This window comes from Psittacula echo, assembly GCF_963264785.1.
Source record: "Psittacula echo genome assembly, chromosome: 7".
Taxonomy (NCBI): domain Eukaryota; kingdom Metazoa; phylum Chordata; class Aves; order Psittaciformes; family Psittacidae; genus Psittacula; species Psittacula echo.
The window spans coordinates 24,756,536-24,778,546 of NC_137740.1; the positions used below are offsets into that span (position 1 = coordinate 24,756,536).

The 22,011-nt window shown below is 46.4% G+C and overlaps 2 protein-coding genes across 9 annotated transcripts in view; one reads left to right on the forward strand and one right to left on the reverse strand.

Annotated features, from left to right (window-relative positions):
- Positions 1-9,782, forward strand: part of SMG7 (SMG7 nonsense mediated mRNA decay factor) — a 52,740-nt gene extending 42,958 nt beyond the window's left edge. For 6 of the 7 annotated variants that reach the window (XM_080622745.1, XM_080622744.1, XM_080622749.1 and 3 more), the window contains 7 exons: positions 161-526; positions 2,057-2,206; positions 4,365-4,445; positions 5,080-5,239; positions 6,606-6,776; positions 6,874-7,025; positions 7,463-9,782. In XM_080622745.1, coding sequence (XP_080478871.1) covers positions 161-526; positions 2,057-2,206; positions 4,365-4,445; positions 5,080-5,239; positions 6,606-6,776; positions 6,874-7,025; positions 7,463-7,576 — 1,194 coding nt within the window. In that variant the 3' untranslated portion in view covers positions 7,577-9,782. The remainder of the gene's footprint in view (positions 1-160; positions 527-2,056; positions 2,207-4,364; positions 4,446-5,079; positions 5,240-6,605; positions 6,777-6,873; positions 7,026-7,462) is intronic. The other variant, XM_080622750.1, reaches the window with a different exon arrangement.
- Positions 9,783-10,351: 569 nt separating this feature from the next.
- Positions 10,352-21,174, reverse strand: NCF2 (neutrophil cytosolic factor 2). 2 transcript variants are annotated; one of them, XM_080623900.1, is made up of 15 exons: positions 20,908-21,174; positions 20,363-20,445; positions 19,945-20,053; positions 19,608-19,742; positions 19,162-19,269; positions 18,193-18,252; positions 16,998-17,041; positions 16,657-16,798; positions 16,337-16,399; positions 15,869-15,947; positions 14,303-14,346; positions 13,420-13,571; positions 13,228-13,339; positions 12,837-12,999; positions 10,352-10,684 (listed from the first exon to the last, which is right to left on the reverse strand). In XM_080623900.1, the coding sequence occupies exons 1-15, from the start codon at positions 21,079-21,081 to the stop codon at positions 10,674-10,676; spliced, it is 1,479 nt and encodes a 492-aa protein (XP_080480026.1). In that variant the 5' UTR covers positions 21,082-21,174; the 3' UTR covers positions 10,352-10,673. The 2 variants fall into 2 exon arrangements, with proteins under 2 accessions (XP_080480026.1, XP_080480025.1); XM_080623899.1 differs by having other exon boundaries at positions 10,352-10,955.
- Positions 21,175-22,011: the final 837 nt, after the last annotated feature.

The following is a 22,011-nucleotide window of genomic DNA, read 5'->3' on the forward strand; positions in this document are numbered from 1 at the left end:
GGTGCTGAGTTACTAGGTGGGTTTAAACCGTGACACATAGCAAATCAGAATGTGGAATGTTTATCACAAGTGAGCCAGACTGACAGTTTGAATGGAGTTAGGCATTCAGTTAACATTAATTGTTCCTACCTGCTGGTGAAATCATATGTTTCTGCCTCAGTATCCACAGACGGACTCGTCAAAGCAGCTCTGGAACCCACCTCAAGTCCAAGGCTCACTGGGGAAGATCATGCCTGTAAAGCAGTCCTACTACCTGCAGGCCCAGGACCCTCTAAAATTATTTGAACAGTCGTTACAGCCTCCTGTGATGCAACAGCAACCTCTGGAGAAAAAAATGAAGCCTTTCCCAATGGAGCCATATAACCAGAATCCCTCAGAAGTCAAGGTGCCAGAATATTACTGGGACTCTTCCTATGGCATGGCTGACAATAGGGTGATGGCACAGCAGTCTAACATTGACCGCAGGGGAAAACGGCAAGGAGTCTTCCGGCCAGAGCAGGATGCTCTCTCCAGGATGACCTTTGAGGTAAAGATCTGTGCTATAAATGGTGAAAACCAATGAGGTGCTAATATTCGTGACAACTCTAGGAGTTTCCCTGTTTCAAGACTGTTCTGTAGTCCCAAGCAGGTCTTTATTTAGTAAGGATCTGGGTATCAGTAAATGGGATTCCAGCAAACAGTGATGAATTCTCCATTATTGGTTGGCTGTGTGTGGGATCTGGCTCTTGAAGATTTGGTTTCAGGTAAGTGTAAGTCTTGTTCAGTTTAAATGTGACGTTGATCTCTACACTGTGTCTGTCAGGTAGAGAAACATGGCAGCTCATAGTTTGGGGGAAAATTCTTGTCTGGCAACTGATGAAAATTATAAAAGCCATCCAAATAATCATAGTTTAATTATTACTGTTTAGATGAACTCTTGCCACCCATATAGTATCTTAAGTGTGTTGAATGGCTAAAGGCTGCAATAGGGAGATAAAGGCTGGAAACTGGAGATGGCAAGAGCAGTCTTGTCTTGGATTACTTTTTTTTTTTCCCCTGCAAATTCCACCATGCAGTGAGAAGAGCTGAAGCTCTTGGTTGCACTTAATGTAATACTTTGCTTCTGTTCATGCAGTTGCGCTTCATGTTGCTGTTTATAAAACCTGAAATCATTGTTATTTATTAACAGTCCTGGAGTTGTCTGTGAGTGCTTTTGGTGATGTTTATAAGGAAACTTAAACAGAGGTCTCTTTAAACCTTTGGTCAGATGTGCCTCTATAAATGCACTCCAGATTTTCAGAAGGTCAGTTGAAATCACTAGGCTTCTTCTTCAGAGAGAAAAGCAAGACAATATACAGGAGTCTGCCTCTACTCTGATGTCAGATTGTGTTTTTTAGATGGAAACAAGGTCAAAGCCTTGTTCTCATACCTAAAAGGGAAACCTTGCCTTGGTGGAAGCACAGTGCAGTACAAACAGAAGCTGCACCCGTGATGCTTGTGTAAACGTCCCTCACAAAAGCCAAGATGTGGAGTTTGACCAGGACTTTGCAGGAATTTTTTGGCTCAGACGTCTGGTCAGCTGTGCATTGGCATAGCCACCATTAGTAGCAAAATTAAGTCTTGTGGGATTTGAACTCCACAAATAGATAAGGGAAGAAGATGCAAATGTAATTTTACTTGAAACCTAAATGACTCACAGGTCAGCTATAGAAGAGTAATGTCATGATTTCATGTTCCTTGTCCTTGAATGTGAAAACAGGTTCAGTATTTGGCATGGATGTAATCGGAAAGACACGCTCCACTAATTAAAACTAGCTGCCCACCATTTTGACGCTGCAGTGCTCTTCCCAGTATGTGTTAGGCAATGTGGCTAGTTACGTTTTCTGCTCACTATTTTCTCTGTGTACCTCGGTACACTTCTGCTGCACCACTTTCTCACCTCACACTTCTGCATGCTGCCTTCTGCTTTTCTCTTGCTGTTTTCTTTCACCCCCCTGTGCCTTAGCCTCCCCTCGCTGTCTCTTGCTGTTCCCCTTTCTGCCTTCCGTTGTCTCACTGTGCTCATTTCTGTCACTAGGACCCCAAGAGCTCCCCTCTGCTTCCTCCGGACCTGTTAAAGAGTCTGGCTGCCTTGGAGGAGGAGGAAGAGCTGATTTTCTCTAATCCTCCTGATCTTTACCCAGCTCTGCTGGGGCCTCTCGCCTCTCTTCCTGGACGAAGCCTCTTTGTATGTATTTGATGTAATAATGCTGCTTCTCACTCTTAACTAGCATCTCTTTCTTCTGTGAAATTATAAGAAATGTGAAATGCCTTTCTCTCTCCCATCTCTCCTGTCCACTTCCCTGCTTCACCCTTGAGCTATTCTTCATGTGAGAGCTCAGACGAGCTGAAGGCCCACATTATAACTCTTGGGCTGAATCCAGGCCTGATAATTTGTTCAGAAATCAAAAAGCAGTGGTGTTCAGGAGAGACATTGATACAGCATTTAATGCACTTGCTCTTTTGCAGTTGTATGGGCTTAGTAGTAAGGGCAAGGAGGAACACAAATTCAGCTGTGGAAAGTAATCAGAAACAGCATGGCTTATTTATAATCTGTGTATAAAAACTCCATAAAGGCGGGGGGAAGAGTTCCCTACTACATGGATAAGAGATGGTAAAAGAGCAATATGTCTTTGGAAAAAAATTGCAAGCAACTGGCTAAATAATCGGTAACTCTTATAGAAATAGTCCTTTTTGACAGATTGAAAGATTTTATTTTTTCCCTACATTTATATATTAAAACCTTCCTAGTTTACTAGCTGCAGTGTCTTAGAGCTGCTGAGTTTGCAAATTGCCTCTGAAAATGTGGTGCACCTTTCTGGTATGGCTACAAGCATGTTCATTAAGTACTACTATTCAAGATTAGTAGCAGTAACAAAGAAAAGTAATTTGTGACTCAAAATCTCTGATCAAGCCTATTCCTCATTTACATTACACACCATCCTAAAGAGCCAGTAGCAAAAGAGACATGCATTTCTTTCTCATTAGATACCTCCGCTAAGAAACTAATAGCTACTTCTTTAGCAGCTTCCTTTGAATCTCCTACTGTTGCTGACTGCTGACAAATAGAAGGAAATTCTCTGTGCAAGCTGTGTGCATATGCAGAATGTGAATTTTGTCTGCCTTTTAAAATGTGTTTTCAAGGAAATGAGTTGTCACTTTGAAAATCTAACAAGCTGGGAGCTGCTTGCAAAGAAAATGAGGCTATTTGTCTTAGGTTTGCAGGATAAAAGCAAAGGTATTCCAGGTACCGAGACCATGTTAAAGAGAAGGGGACACTAATTCAGGTTTCTTGGTTTTTTTGAACAATAAATTTAAAAACATCTGACATGCCTAAGCTGGTTTGAGTGCAAGAGGGCTTTTATTTGGAACAAGACTACACCTTTCATTCTGGGTCACACACAGTTTTACTTACGGCTTCACTATTTCTATGTCTTGGTGATCCTGATGCTAAATTTGGTGATGTTAATTGTCCACCAGCCTGGCTTTATAATTTTTCTTTGGTTTCTGTATCAATGATAACTGACCCTATTTCTTCCCTAAATAGGCTTGTTTCAGAGACACTATTTTCCACTGCTTGATTATAGTAAGAATTGAAGAGAAAGCTGAGAAATACTATGCTGGAAATAACAGCTATATGGGAGGAGGTGGCCGTAGATGGTGGAAAATCATCAGGTCACATAGTCCGTAGTATCTTACAATGAAAGCCCAGGGGAGTTTTGGAACCTCTGTTTTAAGCACTTGGGGGTTTTTTGGGGTGGGTTTGGTTTGGTGGGGTTTTTTTTTGGTTTGGTTTTGTTTTGTTTTTTTTAATTGTCATTTATGATGAAAATGAGAGAGCATTAAATGAAACTTGGACTCTATAACACAATTAAAAAAATCACGGCACTTGGCTGCTCTTGCTGTAAGAATGTCTATACAGCAAGGATGTTCTCAAAACTGAAAAATATTCTGTCAGTAGCAGCATGCAAGAGCCTGATCTTGTTTGAAGGAGTCCTTTGATCACTGGGAATGATCTGGTCTTGTTTGTACAAGGATCTTTTTTCTTTCAGGAATCTCCTCTCTAGTTGTGTCAGAGTGTTACAGTTTGGATTTGAAAAGCTGTTCTGGCAGTGGGGTTTGCCCAAGACTCAGCTGTTGATTTTTAGGTATTAGTTACAGGTAGCAGGGAAACTTTTCTGCTTTTGTTAGTCTTGTTCTCCTTATTCTCCAAGGCGCTGGATCCAAAAAACAAGGGAGGTTTTAAAAGTGACCAAAACCACCTTGGCAGTTTCTGATAGCATACTTTCCTCCTGCTCACTGCTCTGAACAATAACTGCTTTTCTTCTCCTTTTTGGTTTCTAAAGAAGTCCCTGCTGGAAAAACCATCAGAACTGATGTCTCAGTCATCGTCTTTCCTGTCCCTGAGTGGCTTTTCTCTTAATCAGGTAAGTGTGGACCAGAGTCTGCACCACTTTGCTCTTTGAGCATGCCATTAAACTAGATAGCATGGCAGAAATATGGGGATATCCTTTAGTTCAAACCAATAGGAAAAACATGAAAGAAATCTCTATGTGTGCCTAATTTCAGTCTGTATCAGTGAGATTATCTTTGCCTTTTCAATTGTCTTTACAAATTTATTCTAGCTGGCGTTCTGCAGGCGTACTGTTGTATCTTGCTGAGTTCATGGGCCCCTTGCTCATAGTAGAATCATGGAAATTGGCTGAAAAGGTGCATCTCAAAGTGTTATGGTGTGTAGGGTTGTTTTTTTCCTGAGCACCAGATTACCCATTATTTTCCAGAGAACTGAGCAGGGTCTTTTACAATTTTCCTGAGTACTGGGAATTTAAAAGATTTTTGTGAAGGTTTTGCAGTCCAGCGAGGAGAAATCTATCCTGATTCAGAATGTGATAGTCTTCATGTTAAATAAAATGGTCAAAGAAGAGGCTGGGGAGCTGGGGAGTGACAAAGGAGTTAGGAAAATATTTTGATCTCTGATTGGTTCCTTTGTACAGTCTCAGTGTTTGAAATAAATCTAATGCCTAAACTAAATACTCTTCTTTTTTTTTTTTTTCTTTTCAGGAAAGATACCCAAATAACAGCATGTTCAATGAGGTATATGGGAAAAACATGAATACCAGCACAAAAACCGAAGTCACCCCTTCAGTTGCTCATCAGGAGACTTCACTATATTCTCTCTTTGAAGGGACACCGTGGTCTCCATCCCTTCCAGCCAGCTCAGGTAATCCTGGTGTGGTTTTTCTTGTGTCTAGTGATTTAAGAGGATTTGAATTAATTCTGAACATAGTGCAAGTTGAATGTAACTGGACATTAAAAATAAATTGCTCGACAAGGTGTCTGAAGGTTTCTGGTTTTCTTTATCCTCAGAAATATGAGGGGATTCTGTAATTAATGTGGCATAAGAACATGGGGTTTAATTGAAGTAGTTAAGCAGGATAGAAGATCCTGAAATCTCTTTAACTTGCATTCGTGGCAAGCATTTGGGAGTGGGACTTCAAATGTTAGCATACGTTCAGTGTTGCTTCTTTGGAAAAAGCAGGAAGAACTGAATTTCATAATCTAGATATTTGATAGAGAAAGAAACTATATGACTGAAAAGTGTGAAGGAAAATATTACTAGGCTTTTTGTGTGGTTTGATTTTGTATTGTTCTTTTTTTATTAAGCCACCTATAAAGCAAACCAGCTTTTTCCTTAGTAATTATCTTAGAAGCATATAATATTTCAAATGTTTTGTTGTGAGTTTATTCTCATTAAAAATCCAGGCAAGTGTGAGAGAGGAATTAAGTTGAATCTAAGAAATGAATGGATTTTAAATAACATCTGCACTGAATGAGTTTTTTGGTTGTGCTGAGACTAAGCAGAAATAACTGTTGTGGGTGAAATGGAAGGAGTTTCCAAGTGCTTTTATTCTAGAAGGATTTATGGCACACATGGCTTCAGCTTTCTCTCCCTTCACTTCTTTATTCAGGACCACATAGTATCCTGCCATCCTGCTATGCTGTGTTGCTTCAGGCATCATTCTCTCCTGCCTGCAGATAGGCTTTTCCATGCTTGCTCTCACTTTTTCTCACTATTGTGTTCTGGTCTAAATTGACTTAAAACTCATGAAAGATTAAAGCATTCACAGACTTTGGAGTTCAAGTTGTAAACTTGCAAACTCCTCAAGGTCTAATGGAATTTTTTTTTATTTTTTGGGGATTTTTTTTGTTTTGTTTTTGTTTGGGTTGGTTTTTTTTTTGGCTTGTCAAGCTTGGAGGGAAAATTTTTTTAAGAAAAGTTTTTCAAGAAATATTGGGAAAACTCGCTTTGGCTAGCCACCCCTCTTGAGGTTTCCTGGTTTTGTTTTTCTGGTAAGCACATGTATGTATTAAATGCATTCATTCTGTTCTTGTCAATGCACAAAAATTTTCACTTAAAACCTAGGAATTTGCATTACACTTGTGTAATGGAGGGAACCTCCATTGTTGACCTCCCACACTGGAGAAATCTGGGCCATAGCAGCATTTGCAGCAACACTAAAAAAAAGTCAAATGGGAGGTTCCTGCTGTTTATGTTGACCTTTTTCCTCTTGCCTTGTCATCACTAGATCATTCAACACCAGCCAGCCAGTCTCCTCACTCCTCCAACCCCAGCAGCTTGCCAAGCTCCCCTCCAACCCATAACCACAATTCTGTTCCCTTCTCCAACTTCGGACCTATTGGGACTCCAGACAACAGAGACAGGAGGGTTGCAGACCGCTGGAAAACAGATAAGCCAGGCAAGTGCTGGGTTCCAGGCTCACGCAAAGCTGGCGTGGTGTTTGCTTTGCAGTGATTTTGCTACATTCAGTTGAACTTATCTTTCTACCATTTTAGCAATGGGAGGGTTTGGCCTGGACTACCTTCCAGCAACATCCTCGTCTTCTGAGAGCAGCTGGCACCAGACCAGCACTCCCAGTGGCACCTGGGCAGCCCAAGGCCCTCCGGCTATGGAGGACTCCTCAGCTGTGCTTATGGAGAGCCTGAAGGTACGCTTGACTGAAGCTGTGCTTAGGGATGGGTGCTTGTTTTTCCTGCAGATTCACTTATGCAGGCAATGGGGGAGGTGTGACCAGTGCTGGAATATGTCACGGTTTTCCAGTCCTTGCTGGTTTAGAGTATTTTGCGGAACAAGACCAGGCTAGCAGAACTGGAAGAAATTATGAAATTTGCTTTGACTATTCTGAAATGAGTAATGGTTAACATGGGATAATTTTTTTATGGTAATGAGGATTCTGGAGGATGATAAGCTTCTTCCAGGGAGCCTCCTTTTGGAACGCCTTCTTTGAAGTCTACACAACTTTTATTATAAGCCATGTACAAGTGATAAAGAAGGAGAATAGGAAAAGTTGTCTCCACTTTCTCATCTATAATGGGGGGGGCTGGCTAATGCAAGAAGGTGCTATTGTTGGCTGTTTGTTTTCAGTCCATCTGGTCCAGTTCCATGATGCACCCTGGACCCTCAGCTCTGGAGCAGCTGTTAATGCAGCAGAAGCAGAAGCAGCAACGTGGACAAGGCACCATGAACCCACCGCATTGAGACCAAGGTGGCAACCCTTGCAAACGAAGGCTCCATAAACCATGGCATGTTGGGTTTGCAGGACTGGCCCACACAGTCCTGTGCAGGTGGCAGCCCTCTCTTCTGGTCCTTGCTGTCAGGAGGGCGTAAGTGCTCCACCAACCCACTGAGTGTGCACAAAACGTCTGCAGTGCAAGAAAACAACATCAGGAACTCTCCTATCCCTGGGCCCTCTGGAGGGAGAGAGGAACTGCTGTTTGTCTCACTCAGTAACCCGATATCACCGCCTCTCACCTTCTCCATTGTGCATGTCCCCAGCCACATGGGAAGTAAAAGCTGAGAATGAAGGGCAGATGGGAGAAGCCAGTGAGAACTTCTCAATCCTTTTCCTCTCTTTGGGGAGATAAAATATGAATACATTAATGATTGCTTTGCTGACTGAGAATGTAGTTGAAATTACTCCTAAACATCTTTATTACTATCTCAGTAGTAAGATCACACTGAATTCTTCCGTACACAGATGTGCTTCATAGTCAGTGTGTAGCAATGAAAGCCCCAATTGCTGCTCTGGTCAGAAGTGATTGGTGGCACAGGGGAGCTCTATCTCCTGGGCTAGCAAAGGAGTTTCATGAAGGAGAGTCTGGCACTTGACACCACTTTACCTTTCACCTAAAGGCTTTGGCCAGCCCATGGGTGGGTTAGAAACTCCAGCATGAAATGCCCTCCTCTCAGTAGGTGTTTGAGCTATAATTGGTGATATGGGGCATTGCAGCACTCTGCTGGACAAGCAAGTTAACTACTATGGGGTTTTGAATTAATGTTTGATTCCTGTACATTTTACTGTAGCATAGTGGCTAGCCCCACAAAGGGCAGGCTAGTCTGTGCATTCACAGCCTGACTCATTTTAATAGGTAGGTAGAAAGCTTTCAATGGTTTTTGTTTTGTTTTGGTTTTTTTCTTTCTCCCTCCATCCTCCCATCTTCGCTGGATGCTAGTAGTTTCATTACCAATGTGCAACATCTTGCAGAAAATAATCAGGGGTCCAGCAGGGCTGGGTAAAGCTGCCAGTCAGCCTGGACAGTGCGGAGTGTATGCACCCTGCAAGCACACATCAGCTCTGCAGAAACCCATGCCCACCCTGCACCTCCCACCCCCAGCTGCAGCCCCAAACTTTCAGTTCCAGAATGAAATTCAAGGCACCCGTGTACACTCACGAGTGAGCCGCACACAGAAGAAAGTATAGTGCTGTTCATAGATGAAAAGGCACAGAAGGGAAAGGGAAATGTTTTATTTGCTATTTATTAGAGGTAAGGAAGATTGCAAGCTTTGATAAAGAAAAGGACAGCATTTTTGTTAGGTTTCCCAGGGAAGTTATGGAAACAATCTCAATGTCCATTTGCTGTGTTTAGCAGTAGGGATTTGTATGATGATTCAGGATCTCTGAGCTGGAAGTCAGCTGCAGAGCAAAGCACATGCAGGAGCCGAAGTGACACTGGAGTCTGGGCAGCCACAAAGAATAAAAAAAGGGAAGATGAAGGAGACACGATACTCCTGCAGGGGTATGAGCAGCTCCCCCACAACCTCCACCTTAGCAACATCACTGTTCTTTGTTGCATTTCGAAGCTGTGTTTCCTTTAAAAAGTCTAAAAGTTTCCACCCAGTGGTAAAATGAACCAAACCCCTCTACTTCCCTCCAGCCCTCCCAGTTTGTGTGTTGAGCTGTGCACCCAAGCAGCTGCGACATTCCGGTGTTTGAACTGTCACTGACTCTTGCACCCTAGACGAGCTAACCAGGTTCACCATCTCACTCCAGCAGTGCCAGGGTCCCAGCCACACTGTTCCACTTGTGCATGAGCATCCGGCCTTGGGAATGCATCCGGCTCTTGGCTGGGACACCCCTCCTGTCCTCCAGTGCTTGGAGGAGCAAGGGAAAGGGGCCTCTAACAGAAACTGGTTTGTGTCGTAAGCTTTTTTTGTGTTTTTTTTGTCTGTCTGTGCAAGAACTGCAGCTGCTGAAATCAGCTTTGCCTTTAATTAAACCATGTTCTCTCCATGCAGGTCTGTGTGTAGTGTTTATTTCCTGTGTAACTTGGCTGCAGGCTTTTAAAAATGCCGTATTTTTCTAGAGAAGTCAGGGAAAGGTTTGAAGTTCCACTGGGAGGTGGAGGACACAGATCCTCCTGCCATTGACCTGCCTGCAGATCAGGGTGTTGGCTGTTTGCAGCCAGTTTTTGAACAGCATACTTCCGAATGTGTCAAAACTACAGTGATGATCTGGTTTTGAAATGACAGGCATTCATTGTAACCAGGCAACTCTTCAGAATAAGTTCCTTTCAAAATAGCTATGATATTTAGGGTATTGGGACAGTGGGGTTGTCCAGAACTTGTGTGAGAGGATTCCAGGTGGACAAACTGCTGCCCTTGGCACCTTCGAAGCAAGGCACTCCCAAAACTGTGGGTGGCTGGCTCATCTCTAGCTTGCGTGTTTTGAGGTACATCATTTTAAAATGCCAGAAGGAGCAGCTGTCAGCAAGAAGGACCAGAAATACTGTGAAAGTAGTGCCATGGGCAGAGAGGGGTAAACCTCTTGGACAGGGAAGAGGGCATCAATGTTGTGTATGCTTTTATAAAGGGGGCAACTTTGCTGCTGTATGACCTGCTGAGATTCCAGGCAGTGTCTTTCTAAATTACTGTCTCTGCTGACTGCTGCAAAAATGCTTTGAGGTACAGCTCCCAAAGGTTGGGTTTTTTTTTTAAAAAAGCGTATACTTTTATTGATGGGGGGTTTTAGTCACCATGATTTTGAAGTGAATTGTCAGTTGAAGCAGGGTGAGTCTGCATGGTGTCTCTTAAGCTCTTGGGGTTGGCAGTGACGTTTTAAGGAAGCAAACATTGTTTTCAGCCTTTCCTGGTCTGTAGCTTCTTGAACACCAGTTCCGCTTCTGGATCTGTTGGCAAGGCCGTGAATGCAAGGGGCACCACCCTCATGGGTTTTCCCAGCTGCTGGCGTGTCTGCATAAAAGCTTTGTTAAGGGTAGGGCAGGTGGGATAGAGTCTCTTGGCAAGCACAGGTTTTATGACTGAATGCATTCCTAACAGGAGGACAGTTAGCAGCTTTTTAGTAAATACCTGTTTTAGAGAACAATGCAAAATGTAAAATTAAAAAAAAAAAAGCTTTTAATACAAGTAGCAGTAATATTTAAAGTTCACTTTCAGGTGCAGTGATTAATACAGAAACTCCTTAATTGCAGTGGTTGAATTCTTAATTTCTTTCCACATCCATGACTTTAAGCTCTTTGAAATCACATCTCCAAGTCTTTACTGCTAGACTTTTGAACAAAAGCGGATGGGAAGATGCCTATCTTCCCATTGCACTGGCCTTCTAACCAGTCTTCATTCACTGGAAGATAGAACCGACATGATTTTTGTCACCATATGGATATATAGAAGCACAATAACCTCCCTGTGCTATAGGCTGGTCCTAGATCACCTTTTAGGGTTTTCTGCTAAAGCCGGGTGTAGATTAATGTGGATGAAAAGGGCTGGAGAGGAATGAGGTAGAGAGCAAGCCTACAAGGTATGAAAGAATGCAGGTAGGAAAAGTAGAACAAGATAGAGACTGAGGGGGTTAGAAACTGCCTTGAATAGAAAACAGTGGAAACAAAGTGAGTATGGAGAGCAAGGAAATGATCTGAGACCTTGGGCTGTTGTCTTCAAGGTGCTAACCAAACTGCATTTTCACCTGCTGTTCCATGTTTGTGTGAAGAAAAAACCAGAACAAAACCCCAGAGCCCCTGCTACCCTGAGTTGAGTAAAGCTTAGGAGCTCTGAAAGCTCTTGCTGTGGGGGAACCAAAGGAGGTAAGAATGAACTTTTTAGTGGGAAATATTTAGTTCAGCACTGACAGTAGAATTTTGGAGTGGGAGAAGTCATCAATGTGTGGTGCAAAACCTCACCTGTACAGTGGTAGAGGTGGACTATGATCACTTGTCAACCAGCCAAATCAGTGATAGAGCTACTTACAGCAAAATAACATCATTTATTTTTTTGTCTTTAAAACTTTCTGATGCCTTGATTTCATGCAGAAAAGGGAAACAGATGCCCTGGGCAGGGTCTGTATGTAATTCTTCACCTGATACAGGTTCACTGGCAGTTTTTGCTGAACCACAGTAGTAACTTTTTCCTCCATCTTGCGCATTCTGCGCAGGTTTGAAGGGATCCAACTCAAAAACGTGTACTAGACTATTTACTCTGTATTTAAGCCTCTATTCTCATTAAAAGCGCTGAAGACTAATACTGAAGGGGATTGAGGCTAATGGAAAACTATGCTTAAAACCAAAACTAGACAGAAAAAGGTACCAGGTAAGAGATACGGAAGTAAGAGCATTCTGCCATTGTGGGAGCAGTAGACAAAATGAGGCATCTCCTTTAAAAACAAACTGTGATCAGTAAGCTTAAACACAGCTCAGGTGAAACCCTCTCATCTGGAAAGTGTTTGGGGAAGAGGGTGGCAGAAACAGGTGTGATGAAAATGTGTTGTCAGAGGTGTGTATAACACACTTGGGTGGGAAGCCCATGGTAGAGCTGGAGGAGCTCTGCTGCAGCTACAGCATGAGGCAGCTGCTGTTGAAGAAGGCACTTGTAGAAAGCAATCTTGCAGACTTTAGGTCCTGCTTTTTTTTTCTGCCTTTTGTCCATGGGGATAGAGCAAATTTGCCCTGTGAATGGAGACTGGAAGCTTGGTGACACAGCTCTTAGCAATGTGAAGGAAGGTAACTCTTGTATGTGTCCTTAGGTTGTCCTTACCCCTGGCTTCCACCTGCCACCTCATGTAATCTCTGCGAGCTTCTTTTCTAATGTCTTGTAAAGTGTTTGAGTTCAACGCAAGCTTTCTCAGAGTGCCCTGCAGCAGAAATCTGAGCAGCCTGTTTTCCATCTAAAGGTGGTAAGCTGCAACGTGCAGAAGTTTGCTATCAGTGAAGGCTACCTGAGCTATAGGCTGTTGCTCTGCAGGTTTCCAGCATGAAACAGTCTGCTTTAGAGGACAGGAGGATTTGGGGGAAAGAGATCAAAGTCCCTAGTGAAGCTCATAAGCTCCACTGAAGAATGTGCATCCACTGTCTGACCAAATACCTAAGAGGTTTTGGCCTGACTGGCAGATGTTGGAAACTCACAACTTCCACTGGACTGAGCAGCAGCTGCTGCAGGCGCTTGGCATCTTGGGCTCAGACCCATGCTCTCACCAGACCTGGAAGCTCCCTTGCAGAAGGAGCACAATTACCTTTGGACAGAACAAGTATCACGTCTCCTGCTTGAAACTCCAGGTCTTCAGGTTGGGTGGCTTCATAATTGTACTGTGCTACAACTTGGGTTGGTCCTGTCTCCTCCGGTGTTGCCTCCTGTGGCAGCTCCTCTGGTTTGCTGTCTGGTAAAGCCCCCTCTCCCTAGGGCAGGAAATAAACTGGTAAGGACACCTCTTAGATCCTCCTTTTTCTTTGTACCAGGATAAGAGACAAGCTCGGTTTCTCTTCACCTGCTCTTTGCTCACAGGTCGCTGGCTTGCTTTGAAAGCCACAAGCCTGCACTCACAAGGGAAGTAAAGGCAGTATCTGCTTGGATTCCTTGCCAGGAGCAGGCAGAAGAGGTGGCTGCCACTGCTAGCTGTCACTGACCTCCGTGAAGTCGCACCAGACTGTCACACAATTGTCCTTGCTCTGGCTCCAAGCTGCCTCCAGGTTCTCTGTGCTCAGATTCACCAGAACTTGGCTTTCCACAGGCTTGTACCTGCATGTGCAGAGTACACAGGGTAAGAGTGGGAGCCCTGAAAACACAACTTCAGCTCCCTGGAGTGAGCAGTGCCTCACCTCAGCTGTATGTGCTCGGGCCGGAGCTCCAGTTTCTTGCAAACCAGGTCCAGTAGCTCCATGTAGGAGAGGCCTGTCTCAACTTGCAGGGCAACTGTGTATTTGTAATGCACTTTGAGAATGCAGGGGCTGGAGATGGCCGATTTTGTCTCCTGCGGGTGGTAAACTGGATTTCAGAGCTCACGTGGCTTGGTGAGGGTAGGGAGAGGGACTGGGATATAGAAATTGTGGGTGCCTGAGTCAAATCTGAGCTGGGGGGCATCAGCTGGCTGCTGGTCAGGGAGACATCTCTGCTGGAGTGTGTAGCCTTTGGTACTTCTTTCAGAGCAGGTCAGTGGTTGTGCCACCTAAGCTATCCTGGGCTTATCCCAGGAGAGAGCAGAGTCATAGATTAGTCACTTAGCAAACAAATGGTGACTTCTGGGTGACCAAATTTGAGGTGTGTCTACCGTCCAACTGCCTCATTCCCTTTTTTTTCTGAGTTGGGATTGCTGTGTTTTCCCATTTCTCTCCCCAGTGTGGCTTTCTGATGCACTGACCCTGCGCAGGAGTGTGCGCTACAGCCAAGCTCTCTTCATTTCTCCCTTCTGAAGTGCTACATGTCAACTAAGATGGGAGTTGTACAAAGGTTCTGCTGACAGTCCAGGTCCACTGCGGAGTGGACTGGAGAACTCCCAAAAAGCAGCCCTAGTCACCTGGTTGGGTCCTGATGACCTGCTGGCCCCTCAGCCTGTTATGTTTTGGAGAGGCTAATGAATGATGAAAACGTAGAACACTTCCAGGGCCAGGGTGCTTGCTGGGCATGCCAGCACCTTTCAACATGCAGTAAATGCAGAGTTGTAACACCAACACCACCTTGGGGTCTGCATTCACAAGATGTTACCTTTGCTGCACCTCTTGGCTGTGTCACAGTAACAGGAGCGCTATCTGTGGAGGAAGAAAGAGGTGACTCAGGAAGTGGAATAGGGTAAGGATTACTGCTCAGTGCCTAAATACACATTCAGATCTCCTGCAGCCCATCATTATCTGTAGCAACATCAACCAGCCCTGGAGCCACTGCGGGTCACTTGAGTGAATGCAGCATCAGCTCTGATGGGGTTCATCTGTAAGATTTAGATGTAATCACCAAGCAAAGGTTTAGTCTCTGCGCTTTCCCTCTCACAGGGATGGGAGTTTTATGGGTCTTTCCTGTGTAGATTTTAAAATAATGAATATGTGAGCTGTCTTTGCTCTTCTGATCTCCCTAGGTCCACACTGGAAACTGGCGACAATCCTCGTGCTTCACTGGGGTTGTAGAGCTAAATTTGGACCTCCAAGTATGGTGCTTTCATGCGGGTTTGTTTAAGCCTCTTCAAAAGGATCTATTCTACGTTTTGTCAGTGTTTTGACACAACTGTGCTTGTTGTGGGAAGAGTCAGTGTTATGCAGTTGATTGGAGTCCCACTGCTAAATCTGCACTGGCTTTTGGTACTATAAAGATGCTCTTTGAGGTGGTTGTGCCCCTGAGCTGTTTGCTCTTAAGTCGCATGAGCCATAGTCATCTTCTGTATCAGCTTTACCACTAGACTACTTCTAAGGTTGCTCTGCTTAGGACGCAAACCCTGACAGAAAACTGCAGCAGGTTAACACCCACGTGGTATAGTCTCTGCACATTGTTGTTTTTTACCCCAAATAGGTTTTCCCTGCAGTGGTGTGGAGCTCACAGCTCAGCTTCAGGCTCCTACCTCCGAGCACCGCATGATCTTTTCTAAAGAGAGCAACTCTCAATGCTTCCTCCCTGCTTTTCTTTTCAGCTCGTGTTCTCACATGCTCACAACAACAGCAATTTTTGCACCATGCACCTGAGCACTGCTGCAGCAGTGCGGATGCAGACAGCAGAGCCCTTTTCAGCTTCCCAGAACCCTGAGCCAGCTGTGCTGGGGGTGATATGATGGTCCTGGTGCTACCATCCCTGCCCCAGGCCTGGGACATGGGACACTGGGCAGCACTAGCTAGAAATGCCCTTCTCAGGGCAACCACCACAGCTCCTTCACACCTAGCCCAGTTCTCAGCAGCACTAAAAACATTGCAGGTGCTCTGCTCTAAGGAGGAGCCTATAAGGAACCCTTTACTCCAAGCTTAAACAAGCTGGGTTATGTGCCTCATTCCTATTCCTAGGACCTTTTTCCCATTAGTTGCTGTGCTAATTTAAGAGCACTAAGGGACTTGCTTTCCTTGGGGACCCACCTGCTCTATTTTATTCCACCATCAGCATTGCAGTGGCTGTCTCTGCCTCCTGCCTTAATGTTCCCCCATCCTTGGCTGCAAATGAGTCTAGGAATGAAACAGAGATGAGCCCTAGCCCTCGTCTCAAAGTGTGAGGACATGGAACCAAGGAAACCATCTCAAACCTGCTGCCAGGGGTTTTGCCCCTGAGGCACCCCTGTACCTTCAGCTCCCCCTCACTGACCTGGCGCTGGCCGCCGCGGTTTCTCTGGAGCAGTGGATCTGGGTGACTCTGGGATCTCTGCCTCAAGAGGAATTTCTTCCTGTGCCGGATGGGAAGAAGGTAGTGCTGTCAATCCCACCCTTCCTAAGGGAGCTGGGGCGCTACTGCCCTATAGAGCCTGATCTCCAATCCACTATATTCCCAAGGTCTATCTGGGGTCTCGAACCAGGGAGGGGTAACTTCGCTACCCCTTATCCCCTCCGACATTGCCAACCACTGCCCGGGGGGGCATTGTCACAGTATCTGCCTACATTTTGCAGGTCTCTGAGCTCATGTGAAGGTGACCGTGAGCCAGAACCACCAAGCCCAGCATTATGAGGGGGAGGGATTTGCAGGTATAGGTCCTGCTGGAAGGCCCAGAATGGGTGGTGGGTGAATGTGTGGGGATCTTCCCTCCCAGGGACACCATCTCCTCCTTGGTCTCCTCACCTGGATATGCAGCTTGTTCTGGAGCTCCACAGGCTCAAGGTAGTTGCAGGGAACAATCCCTTTCTGCAGGGAAAGGAGAGATGAGTTGTGATTGCTTGGCAAGCAGGCATCCCACTGCTGCCAGATGCAATTGAGCTTGTTCTCACCCTACTCTGAACACAGGAGAGTCCCTGAGGCTGGAAGGTTAGTTGATGCAGGTTGGATGGGTTTCAGCAAACCCTATGGCCTAAGCCAGGGTGGACATAATAAGGGACTTAAATTGGAAACTCATTTAGTTGCTCACAGCAAGGATTTGCCGTGCAAGTCCCACCCCATGTTACCTTTCCGTTGAACATCACTGTTGCCCAGTTGTCCTTCTCTTTCTTCAGGACAAAGACAATGTTTCCTGGCAGGACCTGCAGCTCCTCGGTGGTCTCAGGGATGAACTCATACAGAACGCGGTGTGGTTGCCCTTCGAGGGCCCTGGGTGCAGGAGTAGTGGATAGGTCAGGAAGGTGGGTGACATTGTAGGGGGAACCTAGACCTCTGCATCCTTGTTCCTATCAGCCTCTGTTCCCCCTGAGTTTTGGGTTCTGGCTGGATGCTTGGCTGGGATGGTGCAGAATGGAGTTGGACATGGATGCATGGGTTAGCAGTGTTGCCCATCCTTTGTCCAACTTACCTGAGAATTTCTGGAGTCTTAGGCCTGGGTGGAGGACCAGAGGCCTGCGAACAAGAAGGCAAAAAGGAAATTATCAGTAATCTGGAGGATTTTGGTTGCTTTGCAGAAGTATCCTACAGCTTCTACCATGTCTGTTATTACCCCTTTCTGGTTCCTTCCTCCCCATGCTGGTGGCAGGTCAGATGATTTGAACCAAAATGGAGCTTTTTGCTGCTTTGCAGAGAGCTGAGGTAGGTTTTTGGCTGTTTGCCACCCTGATACATAAAGTGCTGTGAGGATTATCACTGGCTTTACTCCCTCTAAGGAGTAGTTTGCAAATTCTTCCGCCTGCAGTTGGTTTTCAGAGGCACAGTCCTGTGTTCAGTCATGATTCTGGTTTCAGCTCACAGATGGCTGAGACCGGGGATTTGAGACCAACTGGCATACATTGTGCTTCTCTGTATCTTCCCATTACTGTGCTTGTAAAATTCCCTGCTGCCATCGTAGTGCTTTACTGTCTCTCCTGCCATAGGAAGTTCTCTGGTGGATTTCATCAACTCTCTGAAGAAGTAACTTGAAATAGGCCTGACTTCCCTACTGAGGTGTCAACACTTGGCTGCACTGAGTGGTGTATTTTATATTGCCTAACAGTGCTGTGGGCTGCAGCAGCTCCATTTCCCCATTAAAATCCTCTCAAAGGTCATGTAAAAACTTCTCGGGCACCTCTGGAGATGGAAAGATGCTGCTACAGCATCAGGAAAATGGCACAGAAAATGCAAGGGGCTTAGAGAATAGGGAGGAGGGTGGAGAACGAAAGCAGAACTGCTCTTGTTTCTCTACATCAGCTTAGACAGATGAACCCTGATGAATCTTATGAGGAGGGTCTGAGACAGCTCTGTGCTAAAAGACATCACCCTGCAGCAGTGGTGGAGGCAGAGGATGTGCTGTCCCACTGCTACTTCCCTGTTCAGGGAGCCAGTTTAACCTCAACCACAGATGTAGGTGGCTTCGGACTGTACTTCCTGATGACGGAGAGAGCAGCTGAGATATGGGGGCAGTATCCTCCTCCCTGTGGCAGTAGCAGAAAGTTCATGGTGGTGATGCTGCTGTTTGTTCCCAACTGTGAGCTAGAGACCACAGCAGGGTGCAGGATGATACCCACCCCTATGTCCTCCTGAACTTTCACCAGGGATTCTGCTCAGTGGTGGTGCCTTACCTGTGGCTGAAGTGGAGCAAATCCTGAAAAATCATCTTTGTCCACCACAGATGCCACCACCTAGAGCAAAAGGCAGACAGGTAATGATGTGATGCTTCCAGACCTCTCTTAAACCTCTGATGTCCACCCTCCTCCTTGGCTGTTGGCCAAGTCAAGTTCTTCAGGATGCTTCAGGTTCAAGAAGGGCTGTGATTTTAGGCTAAGCATCTTGGATTACAGACTGAGTACTTCTGGCACCAAAACTCACCTCTCAGCTATGGCAAGCTCTCGCTCTTAGCCTCACTGCTACTCCAGTTAAAGTCATAACCTAAAAGTTTCCCTTTATGTTTTAATTACAAATGTTGAAGAAAGCCAAAATGTCCAACTCAAGCCCTTACTTCTATAGGTGACTATAGGAAGTTCACAGATGTTTGTGTGCGTGCTTCTGGGGTTCCTCTGATACCCAAGGAGCTGCTTGGCTCTAAGCTGCCCAGTTCACCAATGCCTGCACAGCCAAAGGTTCCCTTTCTGGAGGAGCCCAGGACCTGAGCCCAAGGGTGATATCCTCGTGCTTTGACTTTGCACAGTCATGGGGGAAAAGCTTGCTTATGTATGGGAGCTGAAAAGCCCCTTTCAAATTGAGCAGGGGAAGAACTGGATGTCATTTGTGAGTGTCAGATGTTAAATAGCTTCTTGGCTTGCTGACTGACTGTCCCTCATTTCTCGCTAAGGAGAGAAACTGAAAATAGGCCATGCTCTTCAGAAACATGCTATTTAGCTTCTCTGTCTTGTTCTTCCCCTGTTCCCTGTGAGATCCCTACATGCCATTCCTCCCTCCATGCCTGGGGGGGGATCCCTGAGGCATGGACCAGCTCGGTATCTCTGGCTGCCCTTGATGCGGCAGATAGCAGCTCAGAGGAGTGGTGAGGGGGTGGTCAGCAGCACTCCTCAGCCCCCAGGCCTGGCTCAACTAAGATATTTCTTTCTTACCATAGCCTTTCCCAGGTAGTCCTTCTTCTCCAGCTGGGCCACTTGCTTTTCATTTGGTCTAAACAGCTTCCCTGCAGGCATGGCCACCAGCTCACAGATCTTCTGCTTCTGTAGCACAGAGAAGTCATAGAGCTCTTCAGAGATGAGAGCATGGACTGCTGAATGTTTCCTTCTTTCTATCTCTTGGATTAAGGTCTCACTCCATAAAGTCAAAACTCCACTCCTGACAAGGTTCATTTATCCTGATCTTCCTGTCCCTGCCTCCCCAGTGACCCAAAGCTCTTCCCACCAACTCGCATCTCACTACAACACTCAAGCCTGCTGCGTTTTTCCCCTGCTCTGCTAAAGCCATAGCTAAAAGGTGTGTTCTCTGGCATTTTTTTTCCTTCCTCCCTGCAGGACTGCTGTGAGCAAACACAGTGGCTGAGAGACCTTCTCCTCCTTACCAGGATGGCTTCCATTGCCCTGTCGATCTTGTTATGCTGGAGCTCACTCTTCATGCTCATGGCCCGTGTTAGGTGCTCCTCAGCTTTCTTCCAGTCGTCCATCGTGGCATACACCAGTGCAATGTTGTAAAGTATCTACCAAAGGGATGGGAGCAAGAAAATGAGCTCTTAGAGCAGCCGGACAATTGCCAGGAGGGTGATACAGGAGAGGACAGCAGGGCAGTGGCACAGGTGGTTGCTTGTGGGGCACAGAGAGAGGCTGGCTGTCTTCTCTTTAGATTGCTTGCACTGGTGAAGAGACCTCTGGAATCAAAACTGCCAGTCAAGTCTTTCTCACCTCACAAGCAAAGAGCCTGTACCGCAGCCCCAGGATCTTGTAGTCAATGAGCTGGTTGCCTCGCAGCTGGGCCAGTGCTTCTTTGAAATCCTCAATGGCCTTTTCATGGCTGTGGAGCAGAGGACAAGGGCGTTACCACCTTGTGATGGCAATCTGCTTGCCTCGAAGTCTTTATGCTTGTGTGAGTTAAGTTGGGTCTCTCCTATCTCCTTGCAGTGTTTTTGGACGCTCCAGGGTGAGAAGAGATGCTCCAAGACTGGTGTTAATCCCAAGAGTGCACTGCTGATGGACAGGAGCCTGTTTTACCTTGAGGGGTTGTGGTTCGGCCCCTGGGGTATCATCCTGTCTGGGGCTGTCCTCAGCTGAAGGCTGGCATCTCTGCAAGCAGCAAAAATGAAATATAAACCCTTCCACTCACTTCTGCCTCCGGTAAAACACTGTCCCCCGCTGGAAATAAGCCACTGCCAGGTGTTTGTCGCAGCCGATGCTCCGGGTGAATGCCTGCATGGAGGTCGGAATAGGGCATAAAGGAGGTAAAAAGGAAAGACCTTTAAAAAATTGAAGGTGTAGAGCAGTTATACCTGTCCTACTTCAGCCAAGTGGCCTAAGCTGGGCTCTGTGGCTACGTCTCCTGCCGTGTACCAGGTTCCTAATTTTTTTAGCTGGAACCTGTCACAGCCTGCTCAGCAGCTTAGTGCCTCTGTAGTCACCTCTCAGAGAGACGGTAGGGCAAGCAGCAAGCCATGCACCTCTTCTGCTGCTTCGCCTGGAAAATAGGTTCAGCAGGACCAGCCCAGGGGTGTCACCCTTCACCCCAGTTTTAAAGGCCCTGAATCCTTCCCTTAGTCTGACTGTGGCCCTTAATTCCTCCTTACCCACTGCAGCCATCTGACTGTCAGGTCTGTGTGCAAACTCACTGGTGCCTGTGAGTAGTAGCGACTGCTGTAGAAGGCTGTACCTTACCTCCTCCGCCTCGGCTAGCTGCCCCAGAACAAGATGGATGCAGCCAATGTTAAAGCAGATTTTGGCAGGGGGGTTCTGTACAGCTGTGAAGGCATCCAGGGCTGCCCTCCACTCCTTCCTATCCACTGCACACACTCCTTCTTGCCACAGCCGGATCGTCTCCACCAAGGACATGGTGTGGTAGTGCAGGACGCGGAGTCCTCGGCTGCTTTGTGGGTCTCGCCCCTCGCCTTGTCCTTCTGTGTGGTGCTGCTCGGCCTCTTTCTAGCTCCCTTCCGCCTGTATTTCTGCCTTCCCCACTGCCTGTGTCGCAAACCTGGCAGGAAGTGGCCTCACTCACATCAGTGAAATGCAGCCTCGGGATGAGGAAGTGGGTCAGAGGCAGCAGGTTTCCATGCTGCACTGCCATGGGTTGCACCCCAGGTCCACTCTGTCAGCCAATCCATCGTCACCTCATCAGGTTTTGCTTCTCCAGGTTTTTCATGGAAAGACACGGATTTTGTCAGCCAGGTGGTTGATCAGGTCAAATTCAGGGCTGCAAAGCCACAGGGCAAGCACTGCAGCTGAGCCCGTTGTGCCCTCCAAAGCGTGGTCCTTGATGGAGGTAGTTGCTAAATGGCTCCATCAGGCACAGCTGCTTGCAGCTGGGCTGGCACCACCCTACCTGCTGTCCCAAGCAGGAAAGTGAAGTACAGCCCAAGGCACAGCCTGGGAGAGCATTTGTCCTGCCCCTCTCCCACTGCACTGCCCCAGTGAGGGGCTCTGCTGCTGGGGGTGTGTGGAGATGTCCAAAGATGGGCTTTGATGGGCAGCGGCTGTGCCGTGCTGAGCCCTGGCAGCAGTGGTAACTCACATTTAGCCCAGCATCACTTCTGTTGAGGTGGTCCTCTGCCAGCAGGGGGTAAGCTGGCATTGGAGCACTGTGGGAAGGGCAGGGGGACACTGAGCATGTGGCAGCTGCAGAGGTAGTGATGGCAGGGGTCTGACCTGCTGACTCAGTTTGGAGCTGGATGTTCCACACGCGGTTTCTAAACAGTTTTGGAAGGACCTTGCCACATCTACCATCCGTGTGATGTGTATTTTCTAAGAGCTCAAAATACATCA